We start from the raw sequence: 15193 nt of genomic DNA on the forward strand, positions 1-15193 counted from the left end.
AAAGAGCTGAAGCTGTTATAGCTGCAGAGTGGGCCATTATCCTATTAAACCCTGTGGGTTCACTCAGGTTCATATGTGTATAAATTAATCTTTAATTTACCCTTGTATGTAAATCTGTATTTTCAGGCAGATTACCTGAAAACTGAAGGTGGTTCCCTGTGAAGCCTGGCGCGCATCGTGGCTCTCATTTATACACAAATTTTAAAAAAAGAAGAAAAAATGATGATACAGAGTCGTGGGTGTTTTGAGACGCATCGTGGAAAAAACGTGCAGCTCACGGGGTGGAAAAGAAAGAGAAAACTCAGAGAACGGGTTAATTTTGAGTCATAGCAGGCTCTCTGCGAGAAGCTGAAAAAATGAGACAAAAATTCCTCCGCCGCGACGACACCGAGACCGACAACTTTTAAATCTTACTCTTTCCGCCCCTTTCCTCGATAAAACACCTACCAAATCACACATGTTAGCTCGAGCCATCACAAACACGTCCTCGCTGCTCGTCTGCTGCGTGTCACGTTTCATTTTAAAAGGGTTCGACATCTTTTTTTTTTTCCTTAACCTGACACTAGTTCCTCCCTGACTTCAGCGGAAGGATATGAGTTTTCATTGCGCTCACATTGACTTCAGTGTCGGGCAGCGTAAAGAGGTGCGAGGATTTTTTTTTTTGCTTCTTACCAGCTCTGTGTGTATTCAGATGAAATTAACTTTACGGACACTTTTTCCTTTTTTTAAAAAAAAAGCCGAGCCGGAGTAACAGCTTGTAGGACATATGTGAACGAGCAGTAAAATGTTTTAACTCGGCACTGAAAGCTAGTTTTGAATGTGTAAGTTTCTTACGTGAGGCTCCGACGAGACTTACTTTTTTTTCTGACGGAGACGGCTCAACTTTTGGGCTGGCTTACCCTATGTGGATTTTACTGAAAATATGGAGCAGATACCCGGCCTCTCCCTGGGCAAGTCTCTAACCTTTGTCTTCTGCTTCATCAGGCTGTCTCTCGGTAAGTTTTTAAAGCTGCTTTATTCCTCCCCACACCACCACCACCACCACCACCACCTCCGCGAAACTTCACGACGTGACACGGTCACGTTTTTTCCTGTCGCCTCGGCAGCATCTCCACTTCGCCTTCTCAGCCCGTGGCTTTAAAAGGCGAAGCCCCCGCCGGTGAAAGCCACCTCGCCGGGGAGCAGAAAGCGCCCCAGCCGGGCGGAGACCCGCGGCTCTCGGTGTCAGCGTGCGGCTCGGCTCAGCTCGGCTCTCCTCGGCTCTCCTCGGCTCGGCTCGGCTCGCTCCGTCGGAGGCTGATTTCTGACCCGAGCCCCTCGCTTTTGAGCGACTATAAGACGCTCCTCGTCAAACTCAGCAAGTCAGGGTCCGAGTGAATGTCAGGGCACCGCTGGCCAGATGCTGCTCAGCCGCGGCTGAAGAATTCAAAATGGACACTTCACCTTGATGGAGGCTGTCACTGATGGAGCAAATACCATTTGGATGAGCAGGGCCAGTTTGGTGTTAGTCGTGTGAACAGTGAGCTAGGCAGAAGAAAAACTTTTTGTTTAATAGGAGAGTAGAGGCTGAAACACTGGTGTTATGCATTTCTAATAAAGTTCTCTGTGTGTCTTTGACATATAAAGCTGTTATTGTCTCCCCCCCCCCCCCCCCCNCCCAAGAAGCCCACCTGTAAATAATTTTGGGAAATTACTGACCACTATCAGAGGATGATTGAGTGATGAATGAATGATTATCTTTGATATAATCAAAGAGATCATATTATTTTTGTTTGATACAGATTTACCACACCCATAGTTTTTTTGTGGTATTTCTTTTGGTTTCTTGTTTCTTGTTGTTTACAAAAGAGCACCCAAGTTCTTTAAGAGGAGGTTTGATCACGGCTTCTGTCCTTTGTTTGGTTCATCCATTTTATAAAGGATTCACGTGTTTGATCACCTCCTGCACTGAAGGTTGGGGCCTTTATTTGTTTATGATCACCTAATATTTGTCATCTTATAGTGTGCTTAACTTATTTTATCATCTGCCGCCAAAAGGCAAAGGCAAACAGTTCTGTTTTTGTCCTTGTCTGTGTGTATATTCGACTTTTAATTGCTGAATATACACTCTAAAATGGCTGTAAATCAGTCAATTTTGCAGAGATTGTGCTAAAGTTTGGTGTGGTAGTAGCTGAGAGTCATTCACAGCACATAAGATTGTTACTTTTAAGGTTTGATCAAAACAGCTAAAATTTTGGCATGAAAGTCGGTCAGCGATAAGCATTCCTATAGAGACTACTATAGGAATGTATAATCTTTGCTGACTATAATATTCTTACTTTTATCTGTTTTAGAGGTTGCTCCGAAATATACAAAAAGTCTACAACCATTTTAGTCTTTATGCAAAGAAGGAAAAATAGCATAATTTTCTTTTAACCTTTAAGGTAAGAATTGATGTTTGTGGTGCTGCTTTTCTTTCTCGTCTTTTTTGTTTTCCGTGGACCACAGGTAACTCGTGAACGGCGAAGTGACACAAAAGAGGAAAACACAATGTTAAAAAGCTGCAGGCAGTGCAAGGAGAAACATAGGAATGCTGTTGGTGTTTGACATTCCTCCCTCCTCTGTCGTTTCCCTCCCTCTCTCTCTCTCTCTTAAACACACACACACACACACACACTCCCAACACACACTCGGTGTGCCATGGTTTTCCTAACCTTTGCTGTATCTTATTCTTTTACCAGCTATCTATCCGCCAAGGAAGTATCTGTTTTCGGTGACGTTTGTTTGTTTGTCTGTGCGCATGATTGGAGGGAATTTTCAGGAAACGTTGAGGTTGTCACACAGAACGCATGATTCACAATCTGGCTCCTGCAATTTTTTTTTTCTTTTAATGACCCTACAGCCTAGGCGGAGGTTTTGCTTCTAGTTATTATTTTGCGTTCAGTTTTGGCGCTGACTGAGCTGCAGCGTATTGCCCCACTTACAGCCAATTAGTGTGAAAGACGCGAGTTCATAGGAACTGGAGAGACTTTTAAAGCACCCTCATTAACTCCTGATTAGCTTTCCTTGTGGGAAAAAATGTCTACACAGATTTATTTTTCTATAAAAAAAAGTTATTCCAGACTTGCTCGGGTGGCACTGATGCTCATAATCTGAAATATTTCCCCTCGGGATTGCATATATTTCTTGGTAGGGAAGCTTTGCAATCTTGCGTTGTGTCAATTGTGTGTCGTCTTTGAATTGAAATCCATGTTGCATGAAAAAAAAGTATTTCTACAAATTGCAGGTTTTTCCATCACTCCTTAAAGTGACGTTTTACTGACAGTAGAAACATAAACAGCTTCAGGTAGGGATGCTGCACAGATCTGTAACTGTTGTAGTTGCTGAAAGCAAAACTTTTCAAAACAGAAACATAAGAACTGCTTCTTAAACACACAGATTATATGAATGGAAAGAAACTATCACTCTTTGTGTTGCTAGAACACTACCATCTACTGCACAATATAGTTATTCCCACACATGTAATAGTCAGCAGGTGTAACAGCATAAATGTCCTACAAATTAAGATTAAATCATTAAGCTTAATTAAACTGCTGTTTATTTGCTTTATTTAAAGCAATAAAAGTGATGTTAACTTGTAATAATTGTCAAAAGTAACCTAACCTCTGCGCTATCTGATGAAATGTTTTTTTTAGACCATTAGCTCGTAAACTTCATTTATTAATCTGCCTTCTGTCTCCAAAATCAAGTTATTTTTACATGCACTCTGCAGTCATGAAATTATCTAACATTCTTCTCAAAGGTGAGGTGTGTGAGAAAGCAAATTTTAAGTTTTTTGCAGTACTTGGTTTGGGGTTTGTTATTTTTCAGAGGTTTTTCGGTTAGATAATTTGGTGTGGGGAATGTGTGCATTTAGCTGTTAATCTTTCAGATTGTTTAACGCCAGCGAGCGAAGGGTGAGAACGGGTGAAATGGAGTCAGGCTTTAGACATTTAGGCCCTCTTTCACATCGTCCCTTCATGTTGCATGTTTCCAGTCGAGCGTTTTTTTTTAAATGCACGTTTTGGAAGTTTTGCAGATCATCATTGTGAGAAAAACATGCGGGAGTAGATAAAAAAATAATAATAAGATCATAAGGGCACAATTTTCAAGGATCATACAGCTTGGACATACTTCTTTATTTTCATCACAAGCCACTCAAATGATAGAAGATGCATTTTGCCTTGAAAAACTTTATTCACTATAACATAAACACACTTTAAAAAACAACATTACTCAATAAAGTAACAATAAAAGTCACCCAATAGCCTTTCTATCAAAACTTTTCATATATATCTATTATTCATTCACTGTAAAGATGTATATAAAGATGTTTGTTGAAGGTTTTTTACAAATGAAACCTTTTAAGAAACAATGGCTATCGGAAAACAAAAACGAGATCCACGGTACGCAGCTTGAGTTGAAAGCAGGGACTACAGTGTTGTTGTTGTTGTCGAAGCGTAGGGCCCATTGTTGGGCCACACGACTTGGTGTCACTCTCTTTGGTGTGGGCAAATGTGGACGGCTGCAAATTTCTGCCCAGCGCGAACAGCAGGCAAGCTGTGTGTGTTTATCTGTTTGCGTGTGCACGTATTGCATTGTGGGATCAAACTGACAAAGGCCAACAGTTGTGCCACCCATGGTTTACTTGCATCTGACCCAAGCTGTAAAATGTTATTTGTCCATGCCGTGCTGCAACATCTGCTCTGGAAGACAAAGATTTTCATTGACCAGCCCACGGTGCTGCATTATTTCCTCACCTACATCTCTGACCATTTCCCTGTGATTGTTACACATATCTTCTCTGCAATCTGCACTACCACCTTTCCCTGACATATAATGCTGTCTCCTTTGCACTTCCATTTGTGTAGGTTTGTTGTTGCTTTTGTGTGCTATTTTAAAAGACGCACAAACCTTTGCATTGATACTGTGATGTGCAAATATGCTTTAGCCTTAAGACATGCAATGTCAAGTAGGTGAAATGCAAATATTTTTCTCCAGTACTACTGTAGGTTTTATAACTTGTAAATATTTATACATAATACATATATCAACCAGTTAAAGCCATTAACCAAATAAAGTAAAATTAGGAGAAGTTTGATTAAATTTAATTCACTTTATTGATATTAAAATGCAAATTGAGTCATTTCGTGTTAATCTTATTTAACAGGAAAAGGCTGTTTAACAAGCAAGCGCTCATGGACCTGATTACACTCAGTTAAGGGTGGGAGAATATATTGACGCGGCAAAATGTCATCGTTCTTCTCCATGAATTATGAGAACAGATGAGCTGGTGCTAAGTCTTCATATTTTAATTAACAGCATAAGAAGCGGTAGACAGATTTTCTAGCTCATGGTGTTGCTACTTTATAGTTTGTAGGAGGGGGGCTGGATGTATGAATGATTCTGACTGGAAGATAGAGGAGAAAATTAAGTGAAATAATGGCAGAGAAAAATAAAGTGTCCTTTTAAGATTGTCTAGTAATTCATTGAATATAGCAGGATTGTTGTATTGTGATGCTATCAGTATCGAAGGCCATGTATTGAGCATTATGTCATATTGAGAGATCCCCTGGGATTTTCCCACCTAATGTAAGTAATTCAGAGGGATTCTTGTTTGAAATACACTCTGTTATTGTAAAAAGATAAAAAGAAAAATGCCAGTAATCATATTAAAGTCATCCTGTGACATTTACTGGGGTTTTTTTAGATTGCTGTGCATATGCACATGCCATCGACTTTGCTTTCAGGGATCTTTTTTTTTCACCATTTTATACATTTTTATATATATATAAATGAAGGAATCTAATTTATGCACTGCTTGAACTTCGGCCTTCCTGTAGGCGGTCATATTTGTATCTGTAAGGGTCGGGGGATTACAGAGCCTTGTGTTTGCTCTGTTGAACAGGTTGGCAAATTAACAGGGAATTACCGTACTCAGCATTCTTTGTTCAGAAAGGCTCATCATTCTGGAAACAGAGAGGCATGAAATAAAGACTCAGACAAGACAGCACACACCAGGTAGCAAAAGGGTGGGAAAATATCAGAGAAGCTTAACGAGGAAAGGAAGAATGGCAGAAGTTTGCATTGGATTATTGTGAAAAGTGACAGAAGAAGTAGTCATTTGGCACAACAAAATATACGTTTTTGTTTTCTTTTTATTAACTTTGCCTTTCAGATGCTGAACTGATACTAAATATGTACTAATAAATACAATTGTAATGAAGTTTGACTCACTAATGTAGCTAAAACGTACCCCGAAATATAAATACAATCACCTTAACAAGTCAAAACTTATTGATGTAAAGACTATAATGTGAAATGTTTTAAGTTTGAATGAAATGGTAATAAAAGCAGTAGGAGAACAAAGGGGTTTTGTAAAAGACTTAATTTTGAATAAGAAAGAGGTGGGGAAAGTCCCTACATTTGTCTTTTCTGGAGTGCTCACCTTGTTTTTGTCCCATTCTCTCATCACTCGCACGCAGACACACATTCAGCCAAATAAACAAGCACTTTATTCCGGTCTCTTGGTGTTTCGAAAACATCTCAGCCTGACTACATATTCAGCCAAGACTCTCCCAGCCTTTCCAAGTGTTTGCATGAGAAAGGAATGCAGTAGGGACTTTACCCACTCGCTACCTTCTTAACCTCCATTACAACCTCTTTTAAGCACTCAGAAATGCCGACCCTTTTCTCGTTCTTCTGAGTTGTTTCCGTTGAATTTGTTCAGCCTGGCGTTACTAGCTTAATGCCAGGCAGGAATCTTCTTCACACATCAGGTTTTATAGCGGCCAGTTCTGTATTCAACCCTCATACAGAAATGTGGAGAATCAGTCCAAGAAATTCCAGTTAGTCACATGGTTTTACTGTTATTTCTGTTTCTTGCAGCAAGTCACCACCCTGAAACTAAAGCAGACCTAAAGCCTAAAACCTTATCCGATGGTACCTCGGCTGTTTGTGTGGGCCAGTAGGGTTCCCCTCAGGGTAGCAGTGTTTAGTTTGAGGTTCGTCTCTCTCCTTTCATGCTGAGCTAAGTGTTTTTTTTATTGTGAGTTACCATGACAACTATTTATCCTGGTGGATATAAGGGCTTGTAGAGCAATTCCAGGAAGTGTGGTTACTTCCTCACTCAGCGCGAATAACTTCCTGACCTCTCCTGTATGGATATGTGCCAGGAGTCTGGGACACCCATTCGTGTGCAGTCTTTGTCTGCAGTTTCATAATTACTTCCTCTTATCAATCCACAGGTTTTAGTTCAAACGCCACTGTTTCACTTTCTCCCCGCCTCATTCTCATCCTTTCTCCCTACTTAACATTATTTTTTCCTTCTCATTAAGGAGCTCAGGCACTCGAGTGACTTTATTGTTAAATAACAGCTTTAAATGTTGCTTTTCTTCTAGTGACATAAGTTACACTTGACTTCTGCAAAACATGAAAGAAGCAAATGAGCTTTCATTTGCTTCTTTAACCTATGCTAATGTTTTGATATGACAGAGGAGAACAGACCTCAGCACTCAGTGGTACAAACTAAAGGTAAAAACGTATTGGAAAGACTTTTTTACGCTGTAAATATCAATAAAACAAACATGCCGAAACATCTAAAACAGCCTCATTTTGTAATAAAATATCAGGCTGTGTCTAGGATTTTTCAGTGAAGTAAATTGTGCAGGAAGAACTGTGAAAACACCAAACAAATCAGATACCTCTAACCCTTCTGGACGTCACTTATTTAAATAATCTTGCAAGATAAAGCAAATAAGATTAGATAGCTAAAAATCAGTCAGAAAGTTTTTTAAATAGAACAGCTTTGCTTTTGGTGTTAGTGTTTTTTTTTGTTTGAAAGAAAAAACAGATAATTATTTTGTATAAAGATCATTTTTAGGCAATTATATGGGTTCATGACTGAGAAGGCAACATTCATTTTTAATCCTTAAGATTTCCTCTTTAAATCTGAAGTTCCCCCCAAAGAGATTGGTTTAAATTTACAAGAACTACGCATCCCATTCTGTGGGTTTTATTGCATTTATAAAATGATCTACATAAACTGAAGCAGATTAGTTTGTCATCTTTTGTTAAAAAAAAACAAATAATACCTTGTCTGTTATGCTGAAGCCGATGACTTGATTTGTTTATTTTAGGAAAATAATAGCTGACTGCATTTTGTTACTCGTAACTTTTACTAACATTTTTTTGTTTGTTTATTTTACAACACACATAGCATAAAAATAGAGGACTATTGTGTTAAGCTTTAAATTTTCAAGGTTTGTAAGAGTCATTACGACACGTTATCATATCGTTTCCTCCTTAGATGGGGATTCGAGTTTATCCGTTGTTTGTTATTTTTTGCTTTTTGTCCTGAAATAAGAACTACCTTCTGACCACAATGTCAGCTGAGAGAGGCTAACGCTGAGGTTTTCTTAACTTCCCACTGGTCTTACCTTCGCTGCGGGGCTCACTGCTGGAAAAAAATCAAGATGAAAAATACTCCCTAACATTTAATAAAGATGGCACCAAGAGTCAAAGTGTTTCCTCATGTGGCAATTCCCATATTATTTATCTAAAACACGGATATTTCTTGTTACCAGGGTTACAATTAAGTATTAAGATATGTTTATTGATAATGTTTGTTATTTATTAATTGCTGAGAATAGTTGTTTTAATTTTATCTTTCAGTTTTATTGCAGTAACTTTTATTTCTTTCTAATTTCAATCTTTTTCAGTGTCTTGGTTGTGCTGATCTTCAGATTTTAGGATTTATATATTTTATATTTTTACACCTACCTCTAACATTTCTCCATCATTACATTCCACAAGTTTTAGTTGGGCTAATGTTACCATCGTAAGTTTTTTTAAAGTCAAAAAAATGATCCATATGTACACAATGATACCATCTGTATAGATACAGCTTCTGTCAGCCGTGTTTGCACACAGCTCTTATCTAGTTTCACCAAGTTCCAAACATTGTAAATCTAAGGCTTTTGCTGGTTTTGTTTTTGTTGTGAACTCTTCCTTTCCATCATGCCAACACACACTGAAACACACTGAACTAGAATATTAGATAAAAGTGAGTTGTTTTTTTTTAAATGTACAACTTCTGGTTAGGAAAATCCTAAGAATAGTAGTTCTTTTGGGTTTACACCAGGCTGTAGTTTCACTGTTGACTTTGTCAATCAGGTCTTATCAATTTCTCATTCCTGTGAAATGTCTGTATCTGCTTCGCTGATAGTGAAGTGTGGGAACAGCTTGGCAGAATAGATGCAATGTTGGTCCTACAGTTTCTGTCTGAATCACACCAGTCAGTCACCTGACTCACAAAAAGTTGGCTTTGAAATAGTTTTTTTCAGACATTTGTAGCCATGGGTTAATCGGTTTGTGTGTGCTGGTGCAATACTCCTCAGATTTATGAAGTTTTTTGGATCTGGCATCTCAACAACTTGTACAGGAAACTTGTCAAACCAGTTGGGAGTTGTGAAAGCCCTATTCTGGGTTGTTTTTTCATTCTTCTGTTTGTTTGGTGCCAAATGTGATTAAAACTAAAGGAGAAAGTTTTTTCCCCCATGGCACAAGTCTAACTCCATTCAGTCATGGTAAAACAAAAGTGCACCCTCTTTTAACTCTGAGGTATTACAGATCATTACGTAATAAAATCTTGTTCCTACTTGATTTTAAGATGAGTTAAATAGAACCTCGGATAAACAGCAACACTTTTCTGCATTGATTTATTTAAGAAAAACTAAAGCAAAATACAGAAACAATTTGTTAACTACGAAAAACGTGTATGTTGTTCATTTGTTTTAGGTAATGACTTGAAGTAATTGCCTTCTGTATTGAATTTTGTCCCACTCTTCTGTACAGCAGTGTTTCAGTTCATTGAGGTTTTTGGACATTTGTTAATGCACTATTCTTTTATCGTCCAGTCACATTATTTTAGTCTGGTTAAGGTCTGTACTAAATTATTGCAACACACTGGTTCTTTTTTATTTTCTGTCCATTTTGTAGTAAATTTGCTGCTGTTTGTGGAGCCAAGTTTGTCAAGTGGCGTGGCCTTATCCCAGATGTGCTTCAGCCATCGAACCGATGGGCTCACATTTGACCCTGATATGTTGGTGTACAAATGATTAATTTTTGACTCGGTGTCTGCGAAGTGTACTGGTCCTGCGGCTGCAAAACAAGCCCAAATCATCAGCCCTTCACCGCCATGCTTGACACTTTGGTTTTAGACTGGACCAAAGGGCATTTAGTTCCAGATATTCTAAAACAAAACAAAAAAAATCTGCAATCTTGATGTGTACAACCTTAAAGTTGAAAGAAATTTTGCTTCCTTTTTTTGCTATAACCTTATGTGTCCTGTTATTTTATTTGCATGATATTTATGTATTCTTTAATTACAAGTGTGTGTCTGCTGTATACACAGGCGTCCCAAAATAGCACAGCATTTTCTGTAGTCTTTTCGTCTGTGGCAGGAGTCTGCAGTACAGTGAATATTTATAATGAACATGGTGTGCACGTAGAGAACAGTGTAAGTGTGCGCGCTTGCTGGGATTATGAATTTCACAGTGGTTTGTGTATGGTATCTCCGTGTCTAATAGACTATGTCTGTCAGCCTCACTTTCAAACTGTTGGCTTTGCACCATGACCACAGCAGCTCAGAAATTTTGCACTTGGCAGTAAAAATTGTCCAACTTTTAATGCTTCAAAACTGTACAAAGCAGGATTAAAATTAGCAAGTAAGTGTCCTCTCAAGCACGTCTGTACTTGAGTGAAATTGAGATTAATCTAGGTGCAGGAAGTAACACGACTGCTGAGCGCACTTCCTGTAATGCAATGACTGTTTTGTGAAGACATTGTTGGCGTTTCTTCAAAATCAGCTGACCTACACCCAATCTTTGTAAAAAAAAAAGAGCTCTGTTCAGCAGAGAGGTGATGGCTCTAATAACCACTTAACATGTGAGGCAATATAAAAAAATATATTGTGCAACAGTTGTTCAACCACTGCTCGGAGTTTATAACAGTTTTGTCATTCACATTTAACTTTGCATTCTTACAAACTTGTCGCATCGATTGGAAAAAGTGAAAACTCTACTTGTGCTCGGCATGCTGGGCTGGCACGGTGCGTGTGAGGACCTCTTCAGCCTTGTGTCTCTAGTGGCTTGAAGGCACAAAGGCTGATGTGTCTTCACATTGGAGGGAAGATAGTTCGGCTTTGTTGTCTTCATCAAGGCTCAATTTTTTTCTGCGTGGTCATCCGGCTGGCCTGTGGCCACTAACTCGTTCAAGGACAGCTTTGACCAAACTGGATCAGTGCTCGTTGAGTCTGTTGTTATTTGTGATTGCTAAAATAAGGAAAGAGGAACGTTCTAGAGAGGAGATGGTGTTAGATTATAGTAGCAACAGTTGTGGGTAGGGTTTGGTATGTTACCAGCTCTGTTGACAGATTTTCAGAGGTAAACCCTGATATGACTTAAGCAATGCCAACTTAGAATTTCTGCAGTGATGAAACATTACAGAGCCAAATCACGTCACCTTATGGAAACATTTGAATATTTTAGAGATGATGTGGTATAATAAGCATTAATAATTCATGTTGTATGAAAATATCGTCATATTGGTTGTTGTTGAATCATTGTCCTGTACGAGTGGATAACCGAGTCGTATTCAGAACATATAAATATGCACACTTTAATTAGAAAAATGTCTGTAAAACTACTGTACATATCAAGGTGTGGTGATTATTTTATTTTATTAACATTCCAGTTGCAGGACAACTGATGATAAACATTGGATTGGATTGGATTCTTTCATTGCTTTTATTTAGCATTGATATATAAGCAATGAAAACTATAGCAAAACTTGCCAATGTTGTGAGAAAAGTTGCTGTTCTCTAACTTGACTCTTGTTTCTTGCAGCTCTGCAGTGTGTGGATGATAAGGCACCTTGTGTGAACAACGCTACATGCCTGACCTTAAAAAACAGCACCGAATACTGCAGGTAAGATCCACTGACCAAACACAGGTTTCTCAGGTTTATTTATGCAGCACACCATTGCATTGTGAATGTGAGGACAGGAGCAGAGACACGCTTTTAATGGTTGAATATAAAAGCCAGGACAGAAAAATGTTTTTCTTTTAAATCAACACCAGCCTCTTCACGGAATCATGAGGTTTTGCTTGGTCACAAAGAGAACAAAAGAGCACTTTGTCTAACAAAGTACATAAATTTTTTGGAATGAAACAAATGCGTTTGTTGGTTACTTTTTCATTGCTGTAAAATATTAAGGACTTGCATATTTTACTGCCCACTAATTTGTCACTGGTGAGGATGTCACAACATTAAAGAAGCATCTTTGGTACACGAGAAAGACATATTTACTTTTCACAAAAAATAAAAAAAATGGCAATGAGTCATTGTTACAAATGTTCGTCTAGACTTGTGTTTCTTAGAACAGGCCAAGTTTGTGTCGACTAAGAGCTTAAAATAACTTGTTATGTCTTCCTTTCTAGTCAAGGAAAGGGGCCATAACGTAAAAACGTGTGCAGGGACTTCCACTTTCTGACAACTTAGCCTAGTTTGTAATTAAGTCTGAGCTGTGTTTTTAATTGCACGCCCAAGCCAAATTCCCAACAAAAATGCACCATAGTAGGTTCATGAACCTGATCATGTTTCATCAGATGCGATGAGAATGCTGCGACGTGTCTGTTCCCAGAGTTTTTGGAATTTCAGCACTTGGCTGCCACAGTAAAAAGTGAAGATAAAACTGCATGTCTTTAATCAGTATTTAACATTTTCTCTGTCTAATGGAAGGCCAAGTGGACATTTTTCTGCAGGTGCAAATATGTCTGTTGTTGGTTTACAGTCCAAATGTGTGAGAATGTATCTTTGTTAGAGTCAACTTGATAAAATAGCTTCTTTTTTTTCCCCATTCCAAGTAAAGGTATCATTACTACAAACAGGAAGAGGTATTTAAAACCAAACTTTAACACAGCTTGTGAGGTCAAGCTGTCATAGATGCGATGCAGTCTGGCATTCTCTTGTTACAACTTGATAAAACCTGAAAAAAAGTGTTTTCTATGTAAGTAGAGAGGCACAAAGTTGCTTTCGAGACAGCTTTTATTAGCACAAGTCACAGAAACAATATTCAGATTGACCACATCCTTCTCTGCTTTATTTTTGTCATCTTAATTTAATTGTTGTAGGATTTTTTTCATGACAGTTGTAGCTTATGCTTCACGTATCAACTGAAAAGATAAATTTCTTATATATATTTATGAGTAACTTTGGTATTTTTCTTTTCTTCTATCCTGATCTGTCTTTAAAGTGACGTTGTTGGAAAAAAACAAACTAAATGGGTAAAACTGCTGGTTGCCCTGAGGAAGTGTAGAGTTGAGTTTCTCAGTACAGAAGAGTCAGCTGACGGAGAGCAGGCTCGCTGTTAAACTGATTAGGCACTCGGCTTTTTTTCTACTGTCTACAAGCAAACATGAACGTGTGCACAATCGCACACACATTCTGTATGTGCACACGCATGCCTCTGTTCAGTCTCTAGTTTCATCTGCACTGGATTTTTGGTCAAAAGAGACATTGTGCAAAAATCTAATTATGTGTTCATTAGTCTCTGTAGTGTATTATTGGCAGATAAACAGTCACTGTGGCCTTTAGACACCAACCAGGCAGAATTATGTCACATGGAGCTCATTTTGGGTCAGACAAGGTAACTGGCCTAAAAAATACTTTGTTTAATAATAATAAAAAAAGGAATTGCTTTATCAGAATTTCTTTTCCTCAAATATTAACATGTTGTGCATTTCTTTTCTATTAGTGCCAACACAGAGAAAAAATAAAAAATCCGCCAATTTAACCATCTGTTCTCAAAAAGATAATAATAAAAATAATTTGAAACATTTTAATGATCACCCTTTCGGGTAAGTTATCTAGAAATACATTTCATTCAAGGAGAATTGCTACATGTGTCTCAAATATGAGCCAGTGTTTTAATCAGTCCAAAAACATTTTAGTAGCCTTTTTATAATGAATTTAGATTCCTTGTCTCTGTGTTTAAGGCTCCTACTTTTTGTCTTGGTGAGTTTATTTGTTTAGTTAGTTTGTGTTATCACATTTTGAAGGCTTTGGTTGTATTTTAAAGGACGTTCTGAATGACCACACACCAGTCTGATTGCATGGGTAGCAAACCCCAATCAAAAACCCTTCACTCTTGGTGTCATATATAAAAACATACCTTCTTGTAAAAAGGTCTTACCTAATGGTTAAAAAGGAAGCAGAAATATATTTCATTATGCTACTATCTGATTTATTTTTTCAGATATTAATAGACTATGTGGTAGAAAGCAACTACTGTAGTTATTAGAATTAGGCTGTTTGTATTATTTCTTAAAGTTAATTATTTAATTAAAACACTGCTTCTGGATCACAGAGTAATAAGTTACTTAGCATAAACTGAGACCCTTTGTTTAACAAGTTCAGGTGTGTCATTAAAGATGGGGATATTTTTTAGAGTTAGGTGCATGGGATAAATCAGTTGGCTGCTTTGTAGGGCAGGGTGAGAAAAGCTGTCGAACCGGTGACACAACAAACCATCAGCTTCAGGTGTGAGAACTTTGAGTCCTAAGTTTCTGAAAATTCGTTAAAGTCAGCTTGCGTGGTAGGTTTTCCTGAGATGCACCGCGGTTGACGGACTTCGCGTCTAACAGAACAGAAATTTCGACCTTGTTTCGTAGGCCGCGGAGGATTCCTGACACTCACGTGGAGTTCGACTCGGTGTTCGGTTAATTTTTTTGGCAGTCAAAGCAAACATGAGCCTACACACACTAACTCTTTGTTTTCTCTTGGCCTTTGGTGCAAACTCCGCCTTCCTCTCAAGGCCTCTCCTTTCCTGTCTGTTTAAAAGGTTTTATTTTGTTGATGTTTTTCTTTTTCCTTTTTATTCCACTCTTCCTAAGAATGATAGCAGAGCGTCACGTTGTGTGGACCTGCTGCCTGTTTGATCTGACAGGTAGAATTAACCTGCAGGGCAGACAGAGGAAGAGAAAGGGCCAAAACAAAAGAGGATGTCTCTTTTCAGGTAATTTGAGGAGGAATACCTTGGAGCGCAACTCCTTACTAATGATGAGAGAGCAGCAATGAGGGGGGGAAGGGAGATGAAGTTGAAGCAGGGAGAGGA

At 38.4% G+C, this 15193-nt stretch overlaps 1 protein-coding gene across 1 annotated transcript in view; it reads left to right on the forward strand.

Moving 5' to 3' along the window:
• The first annotated feature begins 618 nt into the window (after positions 1 to 618).
• Positions 619 to 15193, forward strand: part of notch2 (notch receptor 2) — a 42339-nt gene continuing 27764 nt past the window's right edge. The window contains exons 1-2 of the mRNA XM_017407211.3: positions 619 to 995; positions 11925 to 12006. Of these exons, the coding sequence (XP_017262700.1) occupies positions 923 to 995; positions 11925 to 12006 (155 nt within the window). The 5' untranslated portion in view covers positions 619 to 922. The remainder of the gene's footprint in view (positions 996 to 11924; positions 12007 to 15193) is intronic.

The sequence above is a fragment of the Kryptolebias marmoratus genome, linkage group LG24 (assembly GCF_001649575.2).
Source record: "Kryptolebias marmoratus isolate JLee-2015 linkage group LG24, ASM164957v2, whole genome shotgun sequence".
NCBI lineage: Eukaryota > Metazoa > Chordata > Actinopteri > Cyprinodontiformes > Rivulidae > Kryptolebias > Kryptolebias marmoratus.